We start from the raw sequence: 14131 nt of genomic DNA, 5'->3' as shown, positions 1-14131 counted from the left end.
TCTTCCCTCAACCTGCTTTTCTCCACCTTTATAGCCTTTTGCTACTCTGATCAAACTTAAGCCATTGGCTTTCCCTGTCTTCAAAATTCAATTTTACAGTCTTTTGGAATATTTTTTTATTTATTTCCTTTTGCCACCAAAAAAAGGTCATCTTTTTCATTATTAATTACTAGCCCAGAGCAGCTGTTTTCTTGGAATCTTCACTGAAAAACCCATCCCTCCAGCTTCAATACCTAACAAACTTTCTGTGTCCCAGAGATACAAAGGGAATTCCTAAGTCACTTAGCTGGAAAATGGCAGAGCCTGAATAAGAACCAGGTCTTTTGGTACCTACTCAGCCTTCATCTTTCAGAGCTGTCAAGTTTAGCTTTTTGTTTTTGTCCTCACATGATAGTTTCTCCAACCCCTTCAGGCCTTTTCTGTTGTTGTTTTTATTGAATATACCAATGAGAAGCACACAGAACATTTAATCATGAGTTTGTACAATAGGGTTATTTTAATTTTGATTTAAAATTCTTTCTCTGATCTCCAATATTTTGTTGAATTTTGTGATCATAGGAATACATTCACATAATAGTACATCTTTAATAAGTCCCAAGTTTCTAGCCAAAAGTAATAATTTCATTATGCTATAGGTAAATTTTAAAATTATTTTAGAAATCTCATTGTATTTTTGTATTTACCTATCTGGCTGTTAGCTTTATCCAACTGTTCTGTCAGATTTCTCAGTTGATTTGCCATTTTTCAGTTCCTTGGAGTTTATCTGGAATAATTAGATAGTGTTCGAGATCCCCTTTTCAGATTGTTTATGCTAATATAACCAGTTATAGCAAAGACAAGAAATTATTGCAGTTTCAATCCTTCATAAACCATGGGAGTTCTTCATTATTCTTTGTATCCTGGGATGCTTCTACTTGCCTGTAATATAAAGCATAACTCAAATTGGCTTAAACAGTAAGGAAATCTACCAGCTCTCATAGCAAGAAGTTAAAGCAGGTTTTTAATGGTTGATCCAGTATCTCAACTTTTCTTCAAGGACCCAGGTTGGTTCCATCTTTGTACTCTGTCATCTACAATGTTGGTCTTACCCTAAAGCTGGTTCTCATTATAACCATAGCTCACTTCCAGGAATAATAGGTGCTAAATGCTTTCTTGTTCTCATGCAACAGGAGAAAGAGCTAGCATATCTCCCTCAACTTTGGTAAAAATGTTCATGCCTTCATCTGGTTATACCATTTTAGATCATGTGCTGACTTCTGAACCAGCACCTGTCACAAGAAGATTGTCATGATCTAACTGACTCACACCTAGCCTCCTGAGCCACCCACCAGCAGGGGCAGATATTACCAAGACTGACAAAGACTAATCAGGACCACCCTGATATAATGGAGAGGTGGTGAAGGAGTTAATTCTCTATACCACATTGGGACAGTTGGAGTGAATACTGTGGAGTCAATCATAACGTTCACTTCATCTCTAGCATGCATTTTCTACCTCTAAATTCATTTTCAATCAATAAAAATACTTTGCTTCTGCTCATAATAATCTTTAATCTTCTAAAATCTACGTTTTCTCTATGCTGAATTATGCAAAGTAGTGTTATGTAGTAATGAATAAAACGGAGTTAAAACTCAGATACATATGCAAATAAGAATCAGAATCAAGTCCAAGACCCCCTTTTGGAATGTTGTGTATAACATTATCTTAGGTGAATTACCTGAACTTTCTGAGATTCAGTTTTCCATTTGTGGAAAGAGAGTGCCAACACAAATTAACTGTAAAGATTAGAAAGAAAGTATGTAACATTTATCACAATGCCTTCTACCTGATAGGTAAGTGTTAAATCACTATCATTTCAACATTATTACATTTTTCGTTACAAGTTCCCCAAAAGACAGAGATCATTGAATCTGGCAATGATAGTACATTTTTTTTTCTTTCTCAAATCAGTTTCATATCTTCCCTCACTTATTTTGATAAAACCAAATGTTGGGCATAGGTTCTTATTTTCATTAGTGAAAAATGAAGCATTGTGAGATTGATATTGTCAAAGTTACAGACTAATGAGAGGTACAACCACTGCTGGAATAGCTATTTACCATTTACAAAATACATTTGACGTACATTATGCAATTCACACAATAATAATGTAAGATTGATAATATCATTCTCTTTATAAAATATAAGGAAACTGAGACTTAATAAGGTTCAAAAATTTGCCCAAAGTTCCAAAGCTTTTACATGAGAGTCAAGACTGGAATAAAACTCTTCCGACTCTGTCCAAATTTCTTTTCTTTAGATGATTTTTTTTCTTGAAATATAGGGTACATGAAACTTTCCTAGGCATATTGTATAAAATACAGACTCTGGGGCTGTAGTCACAGAAGTTAAAATTCATTAGCTTTTGGGTGCAGCTCTTTTTACAAATATGCAAGAGATTATGTTGCTTATCAAAGTTTGAAAGACACTAATAGCTTGTTCTTTTTTGTTTAGAAACATACCATAGACAGATGGGTATCTAAATAGTAGCATTTAACAAAGATGAAAAATCAACATAGTAAGAATCCTATTTTTAATGTATATTTAAAGTCTTCTTTTTGAATAGTACTATGATTTCATAAAGATGTATTACTCTTGCTCCTATTTTGATTGGCCAAAATAAAAATATGTACAAAAATTAAGTCAACAACTATACTAACCTGCTAAACTAATAAAAATTAGTCATTGAATCATTTACTACAAATCTGTATTGTAACATATTATGTGCCAAACATTGTACTAGGCACTGAAAATACAATAGCAAAAAAATTACAAGTCAGGTAATATGATGCTGCCAGATTTGTTCTTTTTGCTTAAGATTGTTTTGGTTATTCAGGCTCTGTTTTTGTTCCATATGAAGTTTAGGATTATTTTTTTCGAGATCTGTGAAAAATGATGTTGGTATTTTCATGGGAATTATGTTGAATCTGTAAATCATTTTTGGCAATGTGGACATTTTAACAATGTTGATTCCACCAATCCATGAGCATGAAATGTTTTTACATTTTTTTGTGTCATCTACGATTTCTTTCATCAATGTTTTGTACTCCTCCTTGAAGAGATTTTTCACCTCCTTGGTTAAGTATATTCTAGGTATTTTATTTTCTGTGCAGCCATTGTAAATGGTATTGCATTCTTTTTTTTTTTTTTTTTTTTTCTTTAAGAGAGAGAGTCTCGCTTTGTTGCCCAGGGTAGAGTGAGTGCTGTGGCATCAGTCTAGCTCACAGCAACCTCAAACTCCTGGGCTCAAGCAATCCTACCACCTCAGCCTCCCGGGTAGCTGGGACTACAGGCATGCGCCACCATGACCAGCTAATTTTTTCTATATATATTTTAGTTGGCCAGATAATTTCTATTTTTAGTAGAGATGGGGTCTCGCTCTTGCTCAGGCTGGTCTGGAACTCCTGACCTTGAGTGATCCACCTGCCTCGGCCTCCCAGAGTGCTAGGATTACAGGCGTGAGCCACCGCACCCGGCCGGTATTGCATTCTTGATCAGACTCTCAGTTTGACTGTTATTAGTATATACAAATGCTACTGATTTGTGTATATTGATTATGTAACCTGAGACTTTGCTGCATTCATTTTTCAATTTTAGGAGTTTTTTGGTGGAGTCTTTAGGGTTTTCTAGATACAAGATCACATCACTAGCATACGGGGAGATTTTGACCTTCTCTTTCCTGATTTGGATACCCTTTATGTCTTTCTCTTGCCTGATTGCTCTGGCTAGCATTTCCAGTATTACGTTATTAATAAATAGAAGTGGTGAAAGTAGGCACCTCATCTTGTTCCAGTTCTTAGAGGTAATGCTTTCAACTTTTCCCCATTCAGTATGATGTTGGCTGTGAGTTTGTCATGTATGGCTTTTATTATTTTGAGTTATGTTTTTTTATGCTGGGTTTGTTGAGAGTTTTCATCATGAAGAGATGATGGATTTTATCAAATACTTTTTCTAAATCTATTGAGAAGATTGTATGGTCTTTGTTTTTATTTCTGTGTATGTGGTAAATCACATTTATTAATTTGCATCTATTGAATTAATTTGTATCTATTCTCATATCCTTGGGATGAAACCCACTTGATCATGATGTATTATCTTTTTGACATGCTGTTGAATTTGGTTTGTTAATATTTTGTTGAGGATTTTTTAATCTACACACATAAGGGATATTGGTCTGTAGTTTTCCTTTTCTGTTGTGTCATTTCTTGGCTTTGGTATCAAGGTGATACTGACTTCATAGAATTATTTAGGAAGGGTTATCTCTTCTCAATGTTATGGAAGTTTCAGTAAAATGGGTGCCAGCTCTTCTTTGTAGGCCTGGTAGAATTCAGCTGTGAATCGGTCTGGGCCAAGGCTTTTTTTGTTGGGTGATTTTATATTACTGTTTTAATCATGCTACTCATTACTGGTCTGTTTAGGACTTTTATTTATTTCTGATTCAGTCTTGGGAGGTGTGTGTTTCCTTGACTTTATTCACTTCTTCTAGGTTTTCTAGTTTGCGTGCACAGAGGTTTTCATGGATAGCTATGGGTGGTATTTTGTGTTTCTGTGGTATCATTTGTAATGTCTCCTCTTTCATTTCTGATTGAGCTTATTTGAGGCTTTTCTGTTTCTGGTTAATCTTTTGTAGTTTATTGATTTTGTTTGTCTTTTTGAAGAACCAACTTTTTGTTTCATTGATCATTTATAATGTTTTTTTGGTTTTCATCTCATTTAGTTCTGCTCAGAGCTATTTCTGAGTTATTTCTTTCCTTCTGCTAGCTGTGGGTTTGGTTTGTTCTTCTTTTTCTAGTTCCTTGAGGTGAGACATTAGGTTGTTAATTTGTGATCTTTCTGTCTTTTTGATGTAAGCATTTAAGGCTATAAACTTTCCCCTTAGCACTACTTTTTCTGTATCTCATAGGTTTTGGAAGCTTGTGTCACCTTTGTTGTTCTATTTGAAAAGAATTTTTTATTTCCATCTTGGTTTCACCACAACCTCAAGGCGAGATGGCAGGCGCCATACTGCTTATCCATCCATCTTATGCCTTTGTCCTCCCCAGGAAGCTTCAGCTCTTCAGTATTCTTGTTACTGCTCCCCACACAAACATTTCACAACACTTGTTCAGACTGTGGTGACCACAGGAAGCCAGTGGGTGCTGGGGGAACTGTGCGATCCAAGAGCTTGGGCATTCAGAGCAGGCTGACCTCAGGGGAGAGGACAGTGCAGCAAGCTGGGGTGTGGGAGACCCTTGGGAATATGGGGACCAGAGTGTCAGGTCTCCTCCATTCAGATTGTTCTCCACCTCCTCCCTTCCCCCGCCCCTAGCTGCCTATGCTGCGGTGGCAGTTCTCACATGAGTCGGCACAGGTGCCCAAAGGAATGATTGAGCTGGGGCTCTCAAGAGTGGCTTCTTTCCCTCTTTTGGTGCACCCACCACACCCAGGCTTTCACAGAATGGGGCTCACACCTTTCTTCTTAAAGGGAGTGACCCCAAGGGGGCTGGCAGCCCAGTGCTCTATTCTCCAGAAGTTCCCTGTTCACTGGCTGCAGCAGCTTTGGGGCTGGTGAGGGTATAAAAGCTCCCTAACAGTTTGGGAGCCTGCAGGCTGCCAGAGGTTTGAGGGGAGGGAAAACAAACACCCACCCCTACCTATCATTTCCATGGGGCTCTGAATTCCTCAGGGATTGATCTCTGCTTAAAATCTTGCTCCTTCTTGTTCTGCTCTTCAGCTTCTTCCTTTGGACTCTTCCATAGATTCTGGCACTTTTCCCTCAGAATTACACCTGGGATATGTTTATTTCATCGAAAACTTCTTTCAGAGACAATCTGGTGACCGATGTCTCTAGTCAGTCTTCTTGGCTTACCTCCATAATTCTTCATGATTCTACTCTAACAGAGAAACTCAGCAACCAGTTACTAACAGGTATTAATATGTAATGTACTACATAAAATCTATTCACATTATTGACTAAATATTATTTTTTATTGAAATGGTTGTTGTTACTATTTATATATGGCCTTTTCAATTGAGTCTACCAAAGTGGTCCTTTGTACTGGATGGTTCAGTGTACATAAATAAACCACATGAGAAAAATAAAAAATAACCATTGTGGCCTGAGTTACTGAGTATATTTCTTTGTATTAATCTAATCTTCCAGATAGTAGCTAAGCCTCCTCTTCACTTGGTGCTAGGACATGTCTAGGACTTTGCTTTCTTGAGTGATTGCTGTGCCTGCTTCCCTTTGTTCAAGAGCACATTCCTGCATATGTTTAGAAGTGAGAGGTATCTGTCCTTAAGCAGTATTTATAGGCTTAAAATAGAATTGATATAGGATACCACAGCATAGTCAGTATCAAATTTTTGACATTAATTTCAAACGATTTAAAACAAAGACTTACTTGTTCAATGTTTTGAATCTCAACACGTTTAATTTTTTACTTAAAACTACCATGTGAGAAAAACAGCAAAGTCCTGAAAATCAAATAATAGTGAAAATACACTGAATAGATTTATAATGTAAAAAATACATATACAGGAGAGATATCTGTTGAATCAGTAAGTCTCAGAGACCGTCATACACTGTGATGTTATCTATGTGAGAAAGAGCTAGAAAAGTTGCTTGCCATGAGGAATCAGTCTCAGCATCAGGAGGATGTTCTTTGGGAGTATTACTCATGAAGGGACAGACAGTCACACACAAGCATTCAAGCCTGGCACCGACACTTGCTGTCTACAAGAGGAATGGGCAAAAATTTCACAAAAAGTCAGTACATAACTTCTTGCTTATTACCACATTAATTTGTTATAATTTAACAAATATGACCAGCAGTCAAGACTAAAGCCTATCCCTGCTTCAACCCCCAAAGTAGGAAGACTCCGTTGACCTCTTTTTGGTTGAGGAGAAATTTTCCTACCTCAAGTACTACTTCTTCATCTGAAAAATAATAGGGTTAAACTGAATGACTCCAGTTAATTAAAAAATTCCTGTAACATTGCATAACTACTATTTGAAGCTTTAGGTCCTTGTTTCATGTCACCAGTACAATCACAACAGCTTTAAAGGTTACAAGGAGATATGTATTTTATTCATTTTTCAACTTTAAAAGTCAAAGGCTCCTCAAGAGAAGAAACTTTTCTAACTGAACATTAGGTCAATGGAACGAATAGATCTGATAGCAATGTTACAGCAATCCCAGGGGACCCTGGATTGAATCCAGGAGAACATGGCTTCTGCTCAGAGCTTTGTGGTTTGTCATTTGCTCAATAGTCCTCACCATGAAGAAATGAACAGACTGTGCCCATTTTTCTAAATTGTCTATTTTCAATAAAATATTTATTTTAGTGATCCTATATAATAGCACTATCCCTGGGAAAAAAAAACTTTCAGATTACTGCCCATCTGACACTGAATCATTACAGCTAAGTATAAAATTTAATGAGATTTCTACTAAATGACTGGCATCTGTATAACATTCAGAGACTAGCTGCTGTCACACATTTATCATGAAATCTATTTTCAAAGATTCTTTGTATAAATTAGCTGCAAAAGCTTTTTAGGAGAACTTCTACTCCCTGACTTTTTTTTAAAAAGTCCAAAGATAGCAAAAGTGGAACTATTATTAACAAGCCTTAAAAAACAAAGATATTGACTGCATTAATATGTTAATGTAATTCACTCCTAAATATACACAGGAAGCTAATTGCAGCCAGCATTCAATATGTAATATCTAAAAATATTTTTCCATAAATAGAGCATTGATAAGCCAATACTAATATAATAACAGTAAATTTGTCTTTCAGTTTTATTATGGTTGAAAATGTATTTAATCTCTCTTAGAAGGTAAATCACACCACTAATTTTTCAGAATATCTTTACATAACTATATTCATAAGAAATATTTCAGATTTATAAGGATTTAGAAAAATTATCTGTCCATAGGCTATAATACTCTAAGCTTCCAATAGTGATAAGCCTTATTATTAAATCATATGAAGGGTTTATTTTCTTCATTTATGGAGTTGTCATATTTATTGCCACTCTCGACTAGAAAAAAAAAAAACGTTAACTCAAATATATTTTGATTTAAAAATGAAAGAGACTATTACATAAGATCTTTTTCTAATATAATGATAATATTTTAAAACATTCTTTGACTTGCTAATTGTTATACAACATTCCAAACTCAAAACATAATTCCTTCTGTCCTTCCTTCCTTTCTGCATTTTTCCTTCTTTCTTCCTCTCTTCCTTTCTTCTTTTCCTCTACAAATATTTATTGAGGGTCTAATATATGCCAAGTACCATGTTGTATATTCAGACAAGTGGAAATTACAGAAAAATAATTATAGCCAATGCAACAAGTGTTATAATGAGGTATAAAAGGTATACTCAAAACACTGGGACATAACATCACTGCCTGGCATTTTTTTGTAAAATATCTGTCTTTGCCATTAGATTTTAACACAGAGGGCTGAAACCCCGTCTTGTCCTTCCATAAACTGTTGCCACCACCCATCTCCTACCTTTGAGCACGGTGATTAAAACAAACTAGACACTCAGTAAATGTTTGTTTAGTTAAATAAAATATACTTACCATAGCACATATCACAATATGGAGAAAGTCTTTAAAATAATAACTTTAAAAAATAATTTTAGAAGTAACATATGTTTATTATATAATCCAAACAAGTATAAAGAATAAAATTTAAATAACCTATATCCTCACCTCCAAGCAATAACCCTGAATTACACTTTAATGTATTTCTTTCCAGTCTTTTTATTTGCATATTTGGCAAGTTATTATAATACATTTATATTTACATACAATTTTGCATTCCACTTTATTCACTTATTATATTGTGAACATTTCTCATGTTATTAAATAATTTTCGATATAGAAGTTTAATGGCTGCCTAATATTTTATCATAGGATTGTATAATTTAAATATTATATGATTATTGGACAAAGAGTTGTTTACAATGGTTTGTAATTATAAATAATTACACAGCCACAGTCAGTGTCCTGGGTATATAAATCTTTGCCCCATCACTTATTATTTTGCTAAGGACCATGTTTGGGCAAATAGACACATACAGAGAAAAGTACTTGAAGATTTATTAATTATGTTTAAATTCCATTTTTTGTTCCAATTGAAGTTTTAAACAATTATTTGTATTCCCTCTTCTTTGCATCCTTCCACGTTCATCATGTGCCTATTCCAAAAGTTTCCTTCCTGTCATCCTCTGGCCCCCAATCTCATTCTCACCCAATCACCCCCACTTTTGTAGTCAGACTTATATTCTTCTTCAGTGAAAAAAAAAAAATGAGTATCTTCCAAAATGAGCTTTCTCAAATTCTCCCCTTGATATCTCAAAAGCTTTCTTTGTTTCATTATTTCACCTTTTTTATTCCTTCTTTTCTCTTGGAGGAAAAACTGCCACTTTTCAAGGTTGTCCTTAATGCCTTTGCCCACAATCTCAACTTTCTGCACTTTCTTGATGGAATAGTCCCTGACTTCTAAATCTTTGGTCTCTGTCACATATTGCTGGTTCTTCTTAGCCTGGATAAAAATTCTCATCCCTCATTTCCTAAAAATGTCATTTTCCCTAGCGAGGTTTTAAACTCTTTTCCCATCTCACTGTACGTTTACTGTTGATGTTCTCTACTCAAAGATCTTCACTAACTGCTCCATCACTTTGGCACCCAGTCATCTCTTAGCTCCTTACAGTCTAGTTCAGCCCTTACTGCTCTGATATCCTAATCACCAAATGCAGAGAGCAACTTGTTACATAAGGACCAATTCAGAAAATACTTAAAATATTTAATTTTTTTCATTCAAAACAAAAGCATTTTTCAACTTGAATTTTTCATATTAAGGAATGGGAAAATGTCAGTAAGAGAACTGCCATTGCTTTGTAGCCACTAAGACATAAATAGCTGTGCATTTTTTAAATGCTATTAGAAATCACCATTTTAGGAATAAAACATAATGGCACATTTCTCCTCAAATCAGGTCATGATTTTTGTCTTAAAAATGAAGTTATATGTGCGTAGATTAGTTATCACTATTCTGTAACATTTTTTCATGATCAAAAGGGAATTAACCTTCTTTGATTCACTACCCGTCTCACCCCTACCAAAAAAAATAAAAAGAATCTAATCACAGATAACAGTCTACTTTGAACTCCCCACAGAGTTCTACGTATGCCTCCCTTCTGCTATATGTTCTTAGCTTGTCTATGCTATCATTATTTCAGAGCCTTTCATATCTCCTTTGTTAGAGTCTAAGCTACTTGATAGTACACATCACAGTGTTTGTTCATTGAAGGTTCCCTGAATGTGAAAATTAGCCCCATCCATCTATAGCTTTTTAGTAAGGATGGGATCATTTCTGTTCCTAATAGCATTGCCTATCACTTTCTGTTGCTACCTCTGTAAGCTGTGATTGATTTCAACAGCTATAGTTGATATTGACATTCACATCCTTGTGTTTGCTTCTAATTATTTTTTTCTTTCTCTATCAAATATGATGCTAATTGGTAGTTGCCTCCAGGCACAAAGTGCAAGAAAAAAATCAAATCTATAATTAAGTCCTCCCCCCCCCCAGAAATCTGGGAAACCAACTTGCATCCCATGACTTTTTGCTCTCAATTTTCATTGCTAAATACATATTTCATTAAGATGATTACACAGTTTGATGAGATGCATACTGGAAATACAATTTCTCATGTCTCCTGATAATGGTTTGTACTTAACTTTATCCATTGCCTTTGACCTATAGGTCCCCCAGGTCCACCCGGGGTAGTAATTGTTGAGGAAATAACCGAAAGCACAGCCACACTCTCCTGGAGTCCAGCAGCCGACAACCACAGCCCAATCTCCTCCTACAACCTGCAAGCTCGCAGCCCATTCTCCCTGGGCTGGCAAACCGTAAAAACAGGTAAGAGGCTCTAAGGCAGTGTCAGACACAACTGGAGCAGCTTCCTATCTCATGAGCTGTACAGTCACACTAAGATTTCTTTTGGATTCTGAAAACTTTGTTATTGGTTACAATATTGACAAAGGTTTGCTTCTTTTTATGAACCCAAGAAAAGCAAGGTACCTTACCGTCCTCTCATTTCAATTCCCAAGTGGGACCACAGCATGTTGATTTGTTTGTTTGTTGAAATAACTTTAGACTCACACAGCAGTTGCAAAAATAGTACAAAGACTTCCTGTGGACCCGTCCCCCATCCCCTCATCTTTCCCTAATGATAACATCTTACATAACTGTAGTACAATTATCAAATCAAGAAACTGATATTGGTACAATGCTATTAACTCCAGGCCTTATACAGATTTTACCAGTTTCAACATACAAATTTTCAGTGTATATTTCTATGAAATAATTTGATACATAGATTTGAGTAACCAAGACAATCAGGATATAGAATTGTTCCATGCCTTCAGTTCCTTGTGCTACCCCTTTATAGTCACATATCCATTTTATTTATAAAAAGAAAATCTAACATAAAATTACATCATTTAAAGAAGTGCAGCATTTTAATGCCTGCTTCTAAGATGTTTGCATTATAGTTGCATTATTTAAAAAATTATTTTCATATCTAATGGTTTTCTTTTCATGCTATAACTAACTTTCCCCTATCTCTCCAAATGTGGCTGTCCACCAGAGATATGCAAAATCACACTCACCTGATAATTATTAGATACTTATTTAACATGTTGGTCTTTGCAAAGTGTACAATTAATCTATAAAATGGCATCTCCAGAAACAATTGTCCACACTAAGGATTTGTTCTTTTGTTTTATTTTCAAATGGATTTACCTGTTTAGAAGTGAAATATAAAAATCAGTAAAATATTTGAATGCAATACCATAGAACTCAACCAGAATATTATAGGAGTGGAGTGGTCCGTTTTATTGCTTCAGTAAAAAAATTTGGACAGAAACTTATTTCTGTATGAAACATAACATTTGTGAAGAGAGGAAATATATTTATGGACATGCAGAATATAATTCAGATTTTTCTTGATATTTAGGCTCCTGTATTAAATAAGACCTGTTTAATTATCATTTTACTGCATATATACATGTTTATTACGCATGTATACATATTTATTTTGTAATATATATAATTGTATTAGCTTCATTTGTGGCTCCAGTAAAACCCTGTGATACCTCTGCAGACCCCAAAACTGGGAACATCTCTGGGTATGGTAGTTAACTCAGGAAGGACACAAATTCAAACCACTCGAGCAGAATTACTGAAGAATTCTTATAACGTCTACCCCAGTGCTTCTATCTTATTAGTATGACAGCTCAAACCTTTTACCCTGCAGCCAGGAAACAGAGTCACCTTCAGGTCTGGGGTTGTGCACTCACCTAACCCATCCTCCTGTCTGCATCCATGCTCTCTGCCCTCTCCTACCACCCTACCCTACCAACTTACTTTTGGGGAAGTTTTTCTTGTGGGTACATTGCAATACATGTGTGTTTCTTTACTCATCCCATACCCATGACAATCCAGGACATCTTATCCTTCACCTAATACATCCATGCTTTCCTAGCTACACTTACTCTCTGATTCATGCCTTTGGGTTTCTTACTTGGTTCACCTGTTTCTACTTTGTGTGTGTGTGTGTGTGTGTGTGTGTGTGTGTGTGTGTAGGACTTAGGAATTTGGAGTAAATGTTTTTTGTGTGTATTTGTTTCAGAAGCCCCTAATATAAAGGTGTATCTTTATCTTGCTAACATAATGCTGGAAATAGTTTGAAGTTGAGAGTTCTTTTTTAATCCAGTTCAGTAAGTACAGTACTTATTTAAAAAGAAAAAAAAAACAACCTATGGTTATGCTGTATTTATAAGGAAATATAATTTTTCATAAATTATCAATCTTATTCACCGTTCATAGTTCTAGGGCTCTCACCTAACTCGTTTCTCCAAAAGCCAGCATTAATTGCAGCCATTGGCAGAGACACGCCATCTTCAGGGCAAGCCTGCTGAGGAGCAATCCTCAAGTTTTGCGCACTCCAAAAGAGCTGTTTTAAATGCTTTCTGGTTTTAGCTTAATCTGATCACAACTTCTTTCAGGCCTATGATGAGGTAGGAAGTCTCTCTGGAGCCACACCAGCTCCACTGGGGTGAGGGCCTTTTGTTTTCATAGTTGCTCCCACAGTCTAAATCAATTTTAGTCAAAATAAACTCTAATCCAAAAATACCTAATAGAAAAAAAGATGGATGTGGAGTTTAAACTCTCTGATTGAGTTTATGTAATTTATAACCTATTATTTGATTGAAGCACTTAAAGGTCCTTTATACGCCTAAATGATATAAAGAATAGCGAGTTCCTCACTTTTGGCAAATGATGTAATAAGTTGCACGTGAACCTTCCAGAGGAGCACGTCTTGGAGTTAATTTATGAACACTGCCTCCTGCAAATGAGACTCAAATGTAAATGGAAATAATGTATTCATCTTTAAAAAAGTACAAAAACACCCATAACAAATAGATAATTTCACTTATGTACCTTTTGCTTTCAAACAAGTTGCTTTTGAGTTAGAAACCTGACTTTCTTCTTCATACTATTGAGCCGTATTAGCTGATCTAGTTGGTGATTGTGTCTATTTGGGAATGTGAAATCACTTATAATTATAGAATTGATTGGTCTTTGTTTATATGACTCAGATGTGTCTTAAATAGTATTCTATCAGTGGATATGTCTTCTATCTGTGGATAAGGTTTCCACAGATTGATTAGGTGTTTAAATTTTTCAATTTGATAGGCTTATTTAATATTTTATCAATTAAATTCTTGGATGTAATTCTTTTCCTAGGAAAAGCATTTCAGCAAGAGTCTTTCCCTGAGTTAATATAAGATCTTCCACCGTCATGTTCTCTCTGAAACACAATGTTTTCTTTGAAACTAAGTTGTCCCTATAGTCCCTGAAAGAATATCTTTATACAAAGATGCTGTAAAACTTTTAAAAATACTTACTTTGGTATAAATTATACTTTATCCTTAATCTCCACAATATTGCATTTCAAATCAAAATCTTGATTTTATTTTTAAAAAGTTCATTTCTAATTTGTTTCATATTGCATGGTATTT

At 35.2% G+C, this 14131-nt stretch overlaps 1 protein-coding gene across 3 annotated transcripts in view; it reads left to right on the top strand.

Moving 5' to 3' along the window:
- The window catches only part of CNTN5 (contactin 5), a 1109255-nt gene that overhangs the window by 1024860 nt on the left and 70264 nt on the right, over positions 1–14131 (top strand). For all 3 annotated transcript variants that reach the window (XM_045556882.1, XM_045556883.1, XM_045556884.1), the window contains one exon: positions 10806–10964. In XM_045556882.1, coding sequence (XP_045412838.1) covers positions 10806–10964 — 159 coding nt within the window. The remainder of the gene's footprint in view (positions 1–10805; positions 10965–14131) is intronic.

The sequence above is a fragment of the Lemur catta genome, chromosome 7 (genome assembly GCF_020740605.2).
Source record: "Lemur catta isolate mLemCat1 chromosome 7, mLemCat1.pri, whole genome shotgun sequence".
Lineage (NCBI taxonomy): Eukaryota > Metazoa > Chordata > Mammalia > Primates > Lemuridae > Lemur > Lemur catta.
The sequence above is the reverse complement of the archived record's forward strand: the minus strand, read 5'-3'. Positions and strand labels throughout refer to the sequence as shown.